General features: G+C 43.1%; 1 protein-coding gene across 1 annotated transcript in view; it reads left to right on the top strand.

Moving 5' to 3' along the window:
- Positions 1–14,375, top strand: part of LHFPL6 (LHFPL tetraspan subfamily member 6) — a 139,244-nt gene that overhangs the window by 115,048 nt on the left and 9,821 nt on the right. Inside the window, exon 3 of the mRNA XM_064645806.1 lies at positions 10,831–10,929. Within this exon, the coding sequence (XP_064501876.1) occupies positions 10,831–10,929 (99 nt within the window). The remainder of the gene's footprint in view (positions 1–10,830; positions 10,930–14,375) is intronic.

The following is a 14,375-nucleotide window of genomic DNA, read 5'->3' on the forward strand; positions in this document are numbered from 1 at the left end:
ATCACTACATGGAGAGTTATGCATTTTGGAAAGTTAGTTATTAAACTACCTTTTATTAATTGCAGCAGGCACCCCTGTGTTTCTAATAGAGTGATTTCTATTTAAATACATTATGCCATATGCCATATGCTGTTCTAGACTCTTTGAACTGTCAAGCATTTGATTCTGAGTCACAAAACAAGGGGGTGAGCACATAGATGGATTGTCACATAAAGAAATCTGATGGCATGTGATAATGCTCAGGCTTCTTTTTTTTTTTTTCTCCCATAAAGCTTGTAATGTACAAGCACTGATCATGGCTCGGCAAACAAAAATGAGCTGACAGTTAAACTCCAGAGTGTTTTCTGGAGTTCTTCAAGCATTTCAGTTCCACTCTGCAGATTCCCTCTGCTTTTAACTGGTCCATGTCACATCCTTTTCAGAACAAGTGGTGTCAATCATTTTATTGTACGACTGACTCTGGGAGGAATGACACAGAGACTCAGCAAAGCTAGTTCTGAGTGGTCTAGCTCTATGGCAGCAATTGAGGCAGACCAAGGACATTTTGTAGCAGCAACTTGTTTCCATACAAAAAACTTCCTTTTAAGGTCGAGCATACAGGTTTACACTCAGCAGCAAGACAATTTTTCCTTCAATCTTCTCTTCTTCAGGTCATTTCCCATAAAGGAAGACAGAATTCGTGACAGGAATTGAGACTTTGCATCTTAAGGGCAGAATGGGAGCAGAAGATAAAAGATGAGGAATAAAGTAAAGTGTAGGTAACTTTGGGTCAGATTAAATTACGGATTCATACACTTTTTAAAGGTGTTTACAGTACAGCTTTGTTCTCTTGAGGTAGGTTTCTAAGCACACATCAAGATCAGTAGATATCTAGGGTGAAACTCATTAGGTAAATCTAGATGCTTTGCACTGTTAGAGATACCCTAGGGTCTGCAAGATCTCTGTGTGGGTTGGTAGGTATAACAGGGGACTTAGGGGAATCTTGCACTGCTCTGGAGGGGCAGCTGGAAGAGCAATATACTAAACAGCACTTAAACTGACAGAAGGTGACATATTTGGGTAGCTAAATTCCACTCTGGGTTGATACTGCCAGCATAATTCAATCACTGACCTACAAGTGTCTAGTGCCATTTGAGATGCCCTTGGCTATTCCACCTCCAGCTGCTAGTCCAGATGCATATGGCTTTCCCTGCTGGCTCTGTGTCATGTCTGCCAGTCCCATGTGGAATGTCTTTGCTGTCTTAGAGTTCTGTGAATTTAGATGTGTTCTAGTCATAGACCTATGTTTACGTATTCCTTAGGATGAGAAGAATATCTTCTAGACTCCACTGATTGTACTGACAAAGATCTCAATTCAACTGCCACTGCAGAGGCATTTTCACAGCTTTGATATGTCCTGTGTCATCTGAGGCACCTAGAAAGGAAGACCTGTGCTGTTCTGAAGCAGGTGGGCCACCCAGCTGCAATGCAAGTAGTCCTGTGTGCATGCGACTTGAGCCCCAGCTGCCTTAAGCTGAGCTGCCTGAATGATGGAAAAACAGATTCTTAAAGACTTTCATGTTGGAAGGGATGTGAAAATAGTCCAACCTTCTACTTAAAACAGGACCAACCCTGAATCATGACTATGGTAATTACTTTCGTGCCTTCAAGTGTCCCCTTAGACAAACAAAAGCAACCAAGTCTGGGCTTATGCAGAGTGCGTAGTGCTGTGCCTTGTATTGAAACGCTGGAGAATTCACCATCTCAATACTCCTGCACTTACCTCATCCATGGGCATGTAACCAGTAAATATTGAAGGAAGCCCAAAGGAGAAAACCTGGTGATGCTGGAATCTCTCATATCCAGTCATCCACACCCAGCATTCCTGGTTCATAGTAATAGCTACAGTGGAACTCTTCTTTTTTACCTTTTTCTTCCCTTGATTTGAATCTTGATCTTTCATCCCTTGGGATCTATGGAGCTTCTCTCTGAAGGGTGTTGTACTTGGTACCAAATACTTGTGTTGTCATTGACTGAGAGAATGAAAATATAGGAGGAACTCTGTGATTTAGTGGTAAGGGAATCAGTCTGAAGTCGCCGCTTCAGTGAATATTCTTTCTTTAATAAATTGGTACCACCTCCAGATACCTTCCACCCTTATTCTGTGGCCAACCTTAGCCTCACTTAACCATAACCAGTATGATATAAATTGCACAGGCAGGTCCCTGATTCTATGGATCTCTCTTAATCCTGTGAATGGTTCTGAATAGTAAATGACAATAAAGGAGTTTTCAGTGAAATGTCCAGCTACACACTGTAATTCAGCTAGTTCTCAAATATCATATTAGTTCTACCGCATACAAAAAATATTATTAAACTCTTGGATTTCTTAATACCTAGCGCCAACCTCTGCAGACTGTGGAGCCTTTATCCTGTTGCTTTATAATATCTTATTACAAGAAGCACTTCCAGGAGTGATTTTCAGGGGTTGGAAGTGTTAGGAGCTGCAGCCTCCTGGACCCCCTGCATCAGCACCTATTTTGCAGGGCTTTGAAATTTGTGCTGGTACTTTCTTTTCCACAGCAGCAGCTGCCACGTCCCTATCACTTGTCCTTGTATCAAATGGCTCTTATTAATTCATTTCCATTTAGTGGCAGCTCTGTGTTTGATTTCTCCACTCTCCCTAGTTCACTGTTTCTTTTGGGTTTCTCCCAGCCCCATTTTCTGAAGCCTTCAGTATTGCTTAAAAAATGCTCAGGGACAAATAGAGCACACAAAGTCTTGAGCCTTTGGGTAGTAATGTAGCATGTCTGGGTGGGGAAATTTCCCTCTCAGAGCCTGAAGCACCTCTGTAACAATGAGCACACCACCTTTGATCAACTGAAAATTAAAGCCACATGCTGCTTCATCTGTCAGAAAACTCCCATCTGCACCCTCTATTGCCCCATGCCCTTGGTCATGGTGAAAGTGGGGGCTGTGATTCTGCCATGACACAGCGCTTTGCTGGCTGGATCCTGTCAGGTATTCCTAATACCTTTTTTAGTCTTCCCCTGCCACTGGCCTTGCTTTCCAAGAGCTCCAGGAAGCAGTAGTAGGCAGGTGGCAGCTCTTCACTGTGGCTGTTTGCTGAGGTTTGGAGCCAAGCAGCTGCCAGGCAGGGCACGTTCATGATGTGGAGTAACCCAAAATAATAGAAAAAGTCTCATTTAAGGGGTGGGACTTGACAGTAAGGGGGAGGGGAGCTAAGTAAAGTCAAATGCAGTGAATTACAACCTGGAGATCAGAACCAGAAGAGAAGGGGTGGTTGGGTTTTGCCCTTGGATGAAAACCCTGTTTCCATCACTTTCAAGATTAAGCAGTGTTATTGGAGGCAAGATCTGCAAAGCCGAAGGTCATAGTATTTTTTATTGTTCTTACACTTCATTTTGCTTTGCATTTAAGAATCCCTCTAATGTCCTGCTATTGCAAAGTCTGTGGCAGAAACACCTTGACCTTGAGTAAAACCCTGAATTGACTTGCTGTCTCCTATGCTGTGACCTTTGTGAGGAGGAATGGGAAGAAATTTCGTGCAGTGTAGATAAAATTTCTGTCTGTGTGCCCCTGAGGACCTCTGCTTGGACACTCAGACAAGGGAGTCCCTTACTGCGTTCATTCATAATAGGCAATTGTATCTCTCAAATGAGGTACTTTTCAGCTCAGGCTTAGTAAGGAACCAGTCAAATGCCCCATGCTCAGTGACTACTAAGAACTTTTGCCCCAAGCGGTGATCTTGTGTTTAAGCCTAACAGAGAAACAAGAAAAAAGCAGTGATGCTGAGAGAAGGTAGAAGTGTAAACTTAAAGAAGGGATGCTTCTGAGTGAAATGATGGGGGCTGTCGGTATAAAGACAGTGCTTCACTACCTAAGTTGAGGCTGGACTCCCATGGGCATGGGAGCAAGGCTGCCTGCAGCTGGCATGGCCATGCTCCCCTCTTTCCTCTGTCAGGTCCTGCTGCTTTGCCCAGGCTCTGGAGTTTGTCTTAATCTGTTCTGACTCACTTCTATGACTCCACTTCTTGCAGCTCCTGGAGAGTTCTTTGCACAGGGACTTCAGAAGCTGTGCCTACTGAAGTGTTTCACATCACAGTTTTTTAACCATATTGTTTGTTGGCTAAGGTATGTCTGAAAGCAGCAGACAACTTCACGTGCCAGCTCAATTTTACTTTCACACTCCAGACTCACTTTTATAGCAGGTAAATGCTTTAAAACCATTACAGCAAGGAGAGTTTTTAAATCACAAGAACCAGAGAGTCAAAGTCCATGCTGCATCTAAAAATTGGTTTTGTTTTGCTTGTCAAGATTACTGTACCTTCAAATGACAGATGGGAATGTGAAAACTTTCCATCATCCTTGAAGATTCAGACTGGCAAAAATGAGAGAGAGAAAAAATGTGAAAGGAAAAATCGTCATTAAAATGGTCTTGAAAGGTATGACTTTCCAATTATTGTCTGTCATCTTCTCCAGATGGCCTGAATATCTGTCAGATGAACAGTATACAGTAGAAATCCCTAACAAAACAAACAAACAAACAAACAAAAAAGCAAGGTTTCTTTTTGGTCAGGCCTGAAAATAAAAGGAGAAAAAGTAGAAGATGGAGGAAATAAAAGAGGAAGATAACTTGAAGAAGATATTTCTCACTATAAAGTGACTGTACAAAAAGCAACCTTCAGTTCTGGTTTCATTTTCTCTCTGCAATACATATATCAAGTCTGACCCATTCCTTTTATTTTCTCTAAGTGAAAATACAAATTGGATTTTTACAATGCCACTGCTTCTTCCCGCTTCAGTGGCTTCCCAGGGTCCTCGTTACAACAGTGCAGACCCCTCTAACTGCTGGCCAAGAGGGCCCTATGGTGCCCAGCAGTCCCTTTCACTGCATTCATTGGGTATAACTGACTGGAGCTGCGGATATACAAAAAATGAATGCATGTAGAGGGCCACTGTGGTTTAGTTACCATTTTAAAATAAATTTTGTAGCAGCAAGGCTGAGTCCAAAGCTAAGTGCCTCATTCACTGCCATCACCACCTCTCTTTATTCATCAGACTGATCTTTTTCCCCATCAGACTTACCCGAATCATGTGCTTAGGTTTACCCTATGCAAGGGAGAAGGAAGAACACTGTGGAAGCTTTGGCTTTATTCGACAGGCTTTTGGGGGATGCAGTGATTAAATGGGCTGACAAAAAAACCCAAGAATGAGCCATTTAGTAGTCAGGGGCATGCTGTGCACTCAACAAATGAGCAGAAGAGCTGAGTCTGTAAAACAGGACTTGCTAGCTATGAACTGTCAAGACAGTTACAATTAATTTATTCTATGATATCTACGTGGGTTATTTAAGGCACGTCGGATCCTTGGATGGTGGCTGCCATGGAAGCCACAGCAGCACTCTGAGGACTGCCCACTACAGAGATTTGCAAGCTTCCTAATCTGTGCGTTGACTTTTGCCAATCAGTCTTGGTGTTTCTGAGTGCAGTAACTCTGCCTACAGCAAAATCTGATTAATGTCCTTTGGTTTGTTAATCCTTCTGTATTCATTGTTTGCGACTTGCTTGCATCCAGGCTATTCTTGGAGATATTAATAGTATTTAATATTTTACCTCTTGGAGTAAGCTGATTGCTGCATGCCACAAATCATTTCTTTATCACTTCGAAGATGAGACCTAGATCTGTGCCAAATCACTAATGTAATTACTGTCCATTCCCTGCTGCATCCACCATATGCAGAACCTGTTATATGCAATAATTTTGAATCACAAGCACCACTCCTGACAGACAAGATCATCTTTCAAGTGCTAAGTGTTACTAAAATATGATCACGCATTATAGTCGCAGCAAGAGGGACAGGGAAGGCAGTCTGGGATGGACAAGGATTACTCTGGATAGTAATTTTGCAGTTTGCAGGTCTGGGAGCTCCTCACTTAAGTCCATAGGCTGGTTTTAGATCACTTTTTGAAGGCATCCAACATTCTGCATGGACTATGCAAAGAGCCTAGTGGTTAAATTGGACCCTGTTAATTACTGAAGCCAAGCACTTAATTCCAGTTTTGGATTGCCAAGGCTAGTTGCACTCTCAGCCCTGCATCTGTCTCTCCATGCCTTGCTAGCACACTGAGCCAGCTGCAGCACTCGCAGTAGCAGTGTTTCACAGACCAGGGCAAGGAGCCCATTTCATTCCCAAGTATGGAACCTCTCCAGAAAAGCTGATCTGTGACAGTGCCAACACCTCCACTGGTGCATGGTATGTCATCTAAAACAGCAGCCAAGTGCCACCAGCACCTCTACTTGCCGGCTGGCCCTGTCACACTGATTGGCTCCCTCACACCTCAAAGCTGCAGCCCCTTTTGTGAAGATTACTTTTACAGACCTGCACATATCCTTCCCCTTTCAATTTCTTTTAATGACTGTAGTGGATAATGGAAAGTGACAGATGATGGTAATTACAGCATGTTGAGGTTTGGGTTTTTTTCCTTTCTTAAGAAATGTTATAGGCATCCTAAGCATTTTAAGCAGCTGTAAAGATGGGTGTGGTATCCTGGGTAGCATAGCTGACTAAATGCAATAACCATAGAGCAGGCCAGAATGTGACTCTTGAGCTAAACTAGTAACTGCTCTCTACTGAAGTTGCAAAATTAACTTAATGTTTTCCACTGGGTTTGCAACCCTTGGATTTAATGTAGATCTTTCAGCAGAAGTTGCAGCTGTTCAGCAGGATCTACATCTTCTGTGATTAAATAAATTGGCTGTAAGCCTGTATGAATTATTAGCAGTAATAGTATGTAGCCTTTTTGCTTTTGCAGGGTTTGATCCACACAATTAGTTGCTTACAAATAGAGGTGGATTGATTAGAAGGAAAAGAAGAGGCTGAGGGGCTTTTGTCCAAGTTCTATTAACACCATGGGCTTTGAGGCACACTTCATACCTTCCATGCATAAAGGAAGGGAGCTGAAATGCCAGTTCCCAGCTTCACTGCCCATGCAGGCTGAGGCAGCATCAGCCTTGATGAAGTCATGTAGAATCCTGCTGAAAGCAATGGGACATGACACACACATGCTCATACATATAAATATACCTCAGGGCATAAAGCAAAACTCGTGAAACCTTTTCTTGCTGACTAGCAGGCTCTAAATCTTTGTGGAAGTCTTACACTGAAAGCAAGTCCCTGAGTTTGGCCCTAACCTTGCCTGCAAGAAATACTGGAGAGCACAAGTGTTTTGTCAGTAGACACAAATCTACAATAGGTGCATGCACAACACTACGGGGAAGTGTCTGAAGGTGAATCAAAACCAGCTGAAAACTAGTGATATCAAAGGAGATGCCAAAGCAGCAACATTAAGACTTGTGGACAGTTGGTACCTATGACAAAACCAGTATTTATAGGCATAAGCCTTTTTGCCAGATGGGAATGTAGACCCATGCTCCTGGCAGCACCATTGGTCTCTGAAAGGTTTTTTGTTCTCTAAATGAAGCATGTAAGCTTGCCCATGGCTTTATACCTTGTCCTTTGCACATAAACATACTGCTGCTCGTGCTTGGGGGTCATGTGGCAGCACCAGTGAGAGGCAGCAGTTTCCCATTTGATCTCATCATCACACTGCAGGCTGCAAGCAGAAGGAAGCTGCAGCGCTCAATGGCTGGTGCTCCATAAATGGAACTCAGCACTGCTAAAATCCATACCCAACTGGAGAGCCAGCTGTCGCTGGGGTAGGGAGGCTTTCTGACAGTGTGCCCTTGCTTGGTTTATCTATTTCTAGGAGGCACAGCTAATGGTGAGGCTCAGTGGTGGGTGCTGTGGGCTGGTTACTAGGCAGTGTGGACTGGCTTTAAGGGCAAGCAGCCATATATGAGCTTCTTTGGAGCAATTCAACATTGAAGTATATTGCATTGCTAAGGAATTTTTGACTGAAACACAGAATTTCTTTTCAGGGAAACTGGGCTTTAAACTTACAGAGATGAATGTACAGAAATGGAAGAAGGAAATAAGTTGCCAAGGCTTGAGATCACTGTATTCAGTGTAGCACTGGAGGCAGAAAGAGTGAACAGGTACACATGTTTGGAAGAGGATGAGCTGTGTTTGGAGAGTGGCAGTATAAAATGCTGTGAGCAGTACTCGTGGGAAAAAATCCAAACAAGAACCTGTTGCTGCAACAAAACCTAAAGAGAGCTGAAAACAAACAGTCTGTGAATGCAATGTGCACTAGACACTCTTGCCACCTGAGGAGAGTAATTGGCAGGGGCTGAGTAAGAGCTTGTTCTGGGTTTGGAGGAGCAGTATTGTTATGCTAATAGTCCTTTCACTTTCCTGCAGTGCTGCTGTTGTGGTCTCCTGGAAGAATTGGGCAGAAGGCTTTCCCAGGACCTGTTTGTGAGGAAGGGCTGGCTACCATTTCATCTGGTCTAATGCAGGTGGCTGCAAGCCTGTCTTCCCTCCTACCCCCTCCATACATCTCCCTGCCCCTCGCAATGGAGCCCTTTGAGCCTTTGCAAGGTCTCACAGACAGTCTGTTCAAGTACACAGGTTGATTGAAACCAGCCCCAGCCAGGGTGGTTCACTTTTAGCCAGTGCAGCTTCTGAGCTGTGGTCTGTCTGGGCTGGCACCGGGCAGGTCATGGGCACCAAGACTGGTATGGGAAGGGGTCAGAACCACTGCAGGACTGGCCAGGGCTGTCACAGTCCACTGGTCTGTGAGGATATCTCTGGCATGCAGGTGCTCTTCCTCCCTTCCCCATGCATTCTCATAATTAATGGTGATGTTTCTCCTTGCCCCATGGGGTCCTGCCCATTCCTAGCACATCAGTCATGCTGTCCATGCCTCACCTTTCTTGCTTTAACAGTTCAAGTGAGAAGCAGTTGTTTGTTTTTTTTTCAGAGTCTTAAGCTGTCTTTAACAAATGTAGACCCAGTTTTGGCCTAAGTTCTCTTGTCTGACAATTTGATTAGAAGTGATTCTCATTTACATGGATTCTACCAGCTGCTGTCTGCTCTATGACCCTGGGGGGGGGAAAAATTATATGATACTGTGAAAGTCATTAGCAAGGACATTAGAAGCAGCCATATCCAGGTCAGGCAAAGTTCTGAAAATATCTGGCATTCATGTGTCCTTAATTGCATTTCTGTCTTTACAGCTGTTGTGTGAATGCACCATCTGAGAGGGGGCTGCCTCAGGGATTTCTTTTTCAGTATGTGTTGTAGACAGGGAGACAGGAGCAAGTAGAGACTGCTCAACAAGAGAAGGAAGAAGTAGACTTGAGCAGCAAGAAGAAATCTGAACTTAGTGGAGGAAGATCTAAGGAGCTAATATTGTGTGTAAACAGGGACAAGTGTGCTTGGAGGAGCAGCAGAGGAGCTGCTGAGCTACTTTGCTAGCAGCTGAGATGCTAAGACATTAAACATTTTTTGAGGAAAGATGAGATACCACTTCTGGACTTCAGTGCCTTGTTTAGGTGTGTCTTTGAGCAAATAAAGAACGTAATAAGGTGATTTCTGTGTCTTACAGGACCATCAGCAATATGAGAAGTTTAGGTTGAGAATGGAGACAGTAGAAATGTACAAAAAGCTCCAGACCCTGAGTCAGAATCCCTCTCAAGACTCCTGTTAGACTGATGTGATTTTTTCACAGTGTCTCTGTCACAATACCCAGGGCTTTTCTGCACTAGGAACATGGCAGCATAAGTGCTTTGCCAGGGAGCACATTCTCCTTATTGTCAAGAGAGGAAGAACATGGTGGTGTGAGGTCAAGAGATGTGCAAGTCAGCAAGTGACAGCTCTAGGGCCTGAAATCTTGTGCTCTACCTAGCAGGTAAAAGGCACCACTAGAAACTTTATGACGACTTGCTTTCCTTTACAGCCTGCAAAGTGTCAGTTGCTCCCAGCCCATTATCTACATATTAATTTGTTTCCAGTCTTATAAGTAAGATCTGACACAAAGGAGGTAACATTTAGATGCTGTAATATACATTGAAATGTTCTCTGTAGGCTGTCTGTGTAAGAAGCTTTGCTGGCTACACCTGCTTTTTGGCAGCAGCTGCAGTGAGAGCTGAGGATGCAATATGATAAAAATGCCACTTTTGCAAAATAATCATAGTGCATTGAGTGATAGTGCATTGAGCAAGGTCTTGTGAAGGGAAAGACTTTACCAAAACACACCTGTCTAGGACAGCATGAAGGCTAGAGAAAATAAAGCATGTTGTGAATGTTAAGCCAAGTATGATAATAGGTAAATGGCTCAAGACCTCAGTTGTTTCAGCTGACTGACTTGAGAAAACTTTGTGTAGTGTGTACCTGTGCTATGAATTGATCAGGTGGAATGAAACCATTATTCTCTTGGTTTTGAAAGAGTGAAAACCAAAGGAAAATGACAACAGATTAGCACAACTGTCAGTTTTCCTGCTAGAACTTTGGTAGACCCTGGTTGATTGTTGTTTTAATTAATCAGAAGCAATCAGCTTGTAAATACTGTGATTAACACAGCTTCTATTTAACCCCATGTTGTGTTTTTCAAACTGTATATGTAGCAGTTCTGCAGAGTAGAAGAGGAGTCTAAAAGCTCTCATATAAAAGCTCCAGAAGCTGAGGATGGCTTTTGGTGCTGAACTGCCCAGGCTGGCTCCAGCCCACACACCAGCTCTAAAACAGTGCAGCAGAATGCAGTAGTAGAAGTCCAAATGATTTTCAACTGTTTTTAGGAGAAGAAGAGACTTTTTTTCTCTGGGATTTCCAAATGGCAGCTTGACACTTTGATTCCCAAGTGGCAGCCTGTGTTAAAGTTAATGGCAATTGCTTGTATAAACTTCTGCTTCCTTTTCTCCCCATAGGTTTGTTGATTGGCTCTGGTTGTGCCCTCTATCCTCTTGGCTGGGACAGTGAAGAAGTCAGACAAACCTGTGGTAACCTTTCCAACCAGTTTGAATTGGGTGAGTCATCATTAGAGCACCTGAGCCACCTTAGACTCTTACTATGTGTTGACCATAAGAGCAAAATAGGACATGAGTTCAGGCTGGGAGAAGTAACCTACCTGTGAGTGGTAGGCTATTCATATTGCATAATTCTGGTATGGTGCTAAGGCAGGGAATTTCAGATAGTTTTCTGTTAATATTTTCCAGAAGAATGTTATAAAATAAAATGAAGGGATCTGTGTATGTATGTATGTATGTATATTTTTAAGATATAAAATAGATTTAATAGTCTTGCAGTGTGGGAGCTAACACCCCTGGCGACCTAGACAGAGGCATCCTATCACTGCACAGGTCAGGGTAATTCTCAATTAGTACAACTGGCTATCCTAGAATTCTGACATGCTTATGGCCTTCTAACTCAAGCTTAAAGAGTATATTTTTTTTGTTATTCACATATTTGGAAAGCTGGCAAATTACATGTGTTCTCTACGTCAGCCTTCTCCCAAATAAGCCAGTGGTCTTACTGGTGATGTCTACACTGAGACCAGAATGAGAGCAAGGGATGAAGCCAAACCAGGCTCACACCTTTGTCTCTCTAGAGAAGGTCTAGAAAGCAAGGGCTAAGCAGCAACCCAAGGATTAAGCAATATGGATGATCAGGATCTGATGTTTGAATGCTCATCTAGGTCCTTGTTTAGCTAGAAGGATTGAAGCAGTTGCTGACACCCTACTCTGTAAGTGCTCTCTTATCCCGTGTCACTCGAAGAGGGGGATCTGCAATCCTCCTGAAGGAACAGGAGAGACTGAGCACCTTGACCCCCCACTGACTTGAGAGCTTCTGCTCCCAAGCACACAGAGCTCCCCCTTTCCAGCTCCTGAAAGCTAAGCCTTAGTTGATCTTAGAAATTCTTTCCATAGCTGTGTGTGCAGGACCTGTGCAGGACCTGACAGTAATCCCAGTGCAAGGAATAATGGACAAAAATTATCTTCTAGGGTTAAATACGAACCTGCTGCATTATCTTAATTTTACACTGATGTTTCTGTCAGATTTGTTCCCATCTCACAATGTTTTTTGTCAAGATATGAAAATGAATTGAGGTTGAAAGATAAAAAAATATTGCTTTGGGAGAGATGCTTCAGGCCACCCTCCCCTACACCATTCCTGTGGTGTTTTGAGTGCATTTGATCTGGCATGGGACCAAAAGTTCTCATAACCAATATCAGCACCCATCACTACAGTGATTCACCTAATAATTGAAAGATATAAACACAAAGGAGAGGGAGCAGTGGGAACAGAAATGTATTAGCAGAAAAAATGTCCCAGAGCTGAGATTCCCAGCTCTGTGGAAAGGTGTCTCAAAGGATGGAGTAGGCAAAACTCTCTGGTAACTGTTGCAGGGAACATTCAGGTTTGCTGCTGCCCATGGTCAATCCTGTGCAGAAGCCTGAAGTAGCTCCTAGCCAGTGCATTGAGCAGCACCCCCTTTGAAAGGCCAGCTAGCCCCTCACTGGTGCACCCTGATGCCTCCTCTTCCATGCCAAGTACATGAGCAGCTCTGCTGCTGTGATTCCTACCTGTTTCCCTGTTTGTTCCCAGGTGCAGAAAGGTGTTACCTTTCCAGGTTATTTCTCTGCAAACCCAGAAGGTGGTTGTCATGCCAGTCTGAGCTCCTCGAAGACAGCACTTGGGCAGTTACAAACTGTGATCTTAAATTCCATCATGTCCACAATCAGAGCAGGATCTCCGAGACCACCTTCATTGTCTTGATCTTGACTCACGAGTCAGATATTTGCATAAATTGAATCACTCTGCTGTTAAAGTCAGTGAAGAAACACATGTAAAAAATTTCAACTGACAGCTTTTCTTCAAGATACACATAAGGATGATAAGATGCATTGCATTAACTGTGAAGGCATGTACTCGTACTGTATTTTCTAGACGCAGAGCACACAGGGCAGGTGTTATACATGCCTAGACTTGACAGCAGTGCTGGTCTCACTGATCTGCTGCAATCATATGTTAACACATTAATTAACAGATTATAATGAGAGCTGAAATTTGCTGTAGTGATTTCCGCTAGGCAGCTCTGCCACTAAACATCTCTTTTCCATGTACATTGGCAGTGAACTTAAATGCTTGGCTAGAGTTTTTTTACTTAATGTCAGTGTCTGGTTGATGCTGTGTTATCAAAATCATCTGTAAAGAAGAGGTACTGTCCGAGGGCCATTCAATAACCACACTGCTCATCTTTCATAAATACCTCTTGGTTGGTGATAACCCCAACTCTCTAGTCTTTTCTGAATCATTAGACACTGGCATCCTCATTATAGCCTACAGTCCAAGAATGATGTTTCAAAGACTTAATCTCACTAAGTCTCAAGACAAATTTAAGCAATTATTGCTTTCATTTGAATATTTAATTTGATTAAGCCGCTATGATATGCTTTCTATCCCTGAGTCTGTGAAATGAGTTGTATGAAGAACCACACTGCATTCAAAATATGCTCTCAGAAAATCTGAGGTGCTGTGAGCCCTGCTCTAATGAAGAAAAGGTGGTGATGGGAGTGCTGGTCCTACCCCTCCTTCTGCTATAGGTGCTAGTGAGGATGACACTGAGAGTCTAATTCAGACCATGTGGTTAATCTCAAAGGAAAGGGTGTTAAAAGGAATGCTGGTCAGCAGACAGCATTGACTCCTCTGCAAGCATGGCAGAGCGACTGCTTCAGCTTGGGCCTCAGGGAATGTGTGTCTGTGGTCAGGAAAGGAGGGTCAAAGCTCACCAGGTTTGATCACAGAGCCTGGAAAGGTGGGGATTCAGCATTGATTTGTTGTGGATTTACAAAAGGTGAAGGGGAAAAATGTTTTAGGTTGACGGTAGAGAAGATAATCCAGGAGCTGCAATCTACATTGTAGGAGGATGAAAACAAGAGGCAGGTACAGATGAGGAACTGCGAGAACTCTCTTGAGAAGAAGCTGAATTGTGCACCATGAAATGTAATGTTAACCAGAAACGTTCTAGAATTAGCAATTAAATGAAACCCAAACATGACTAACGCTCACCCCCTGTAACATGCTCATAACTAGATAAAATAAATAAATAGAAATGCTAAGAACCCATAAAACCCCCTAATCCTTAGTGGGTGTACTAGATAAGAAATGCTTGTCATGTCTTCAGGCACTCTGAAAAGGCATTAGACTAATAGGCACTCCAAATAGTGCTGAGATAGCCCACATCGTGAAGAGGAACCCTCCTCCCTCCACCCCCGTCAAACACACACATTTCTGTGTACATTCCAAAGCAATATTTAAAAAGGCTGCAGGAAAAATAGTCATGTCTTTAATTTATGTATAAGTGGATTTGAGTATTCTTTTCTAGAAAACCTGAGCCGATATTGTGAAATGCCCAGCAGTTTGCTGCTCTCTTTAAAAATGGGTATTTATTTGGCTTTTATAAAGTGAACTA

The sequence above is a fragment of the Pseudopipra pipra genome, chromosome 2, assembly GCF_036250125.1.
Source record: "Pseudopipra pipra isolate bDixPip1 chromosome 2, bDixPip1.hap1, whole genome shotgun sequence".
Classification (NCBI taxonomy): Eukaryota; Metazoa; Chordata; class Aves; order Passeriformes; family Pipridae; genus Pseudopipra; species Pseudopipra pipra.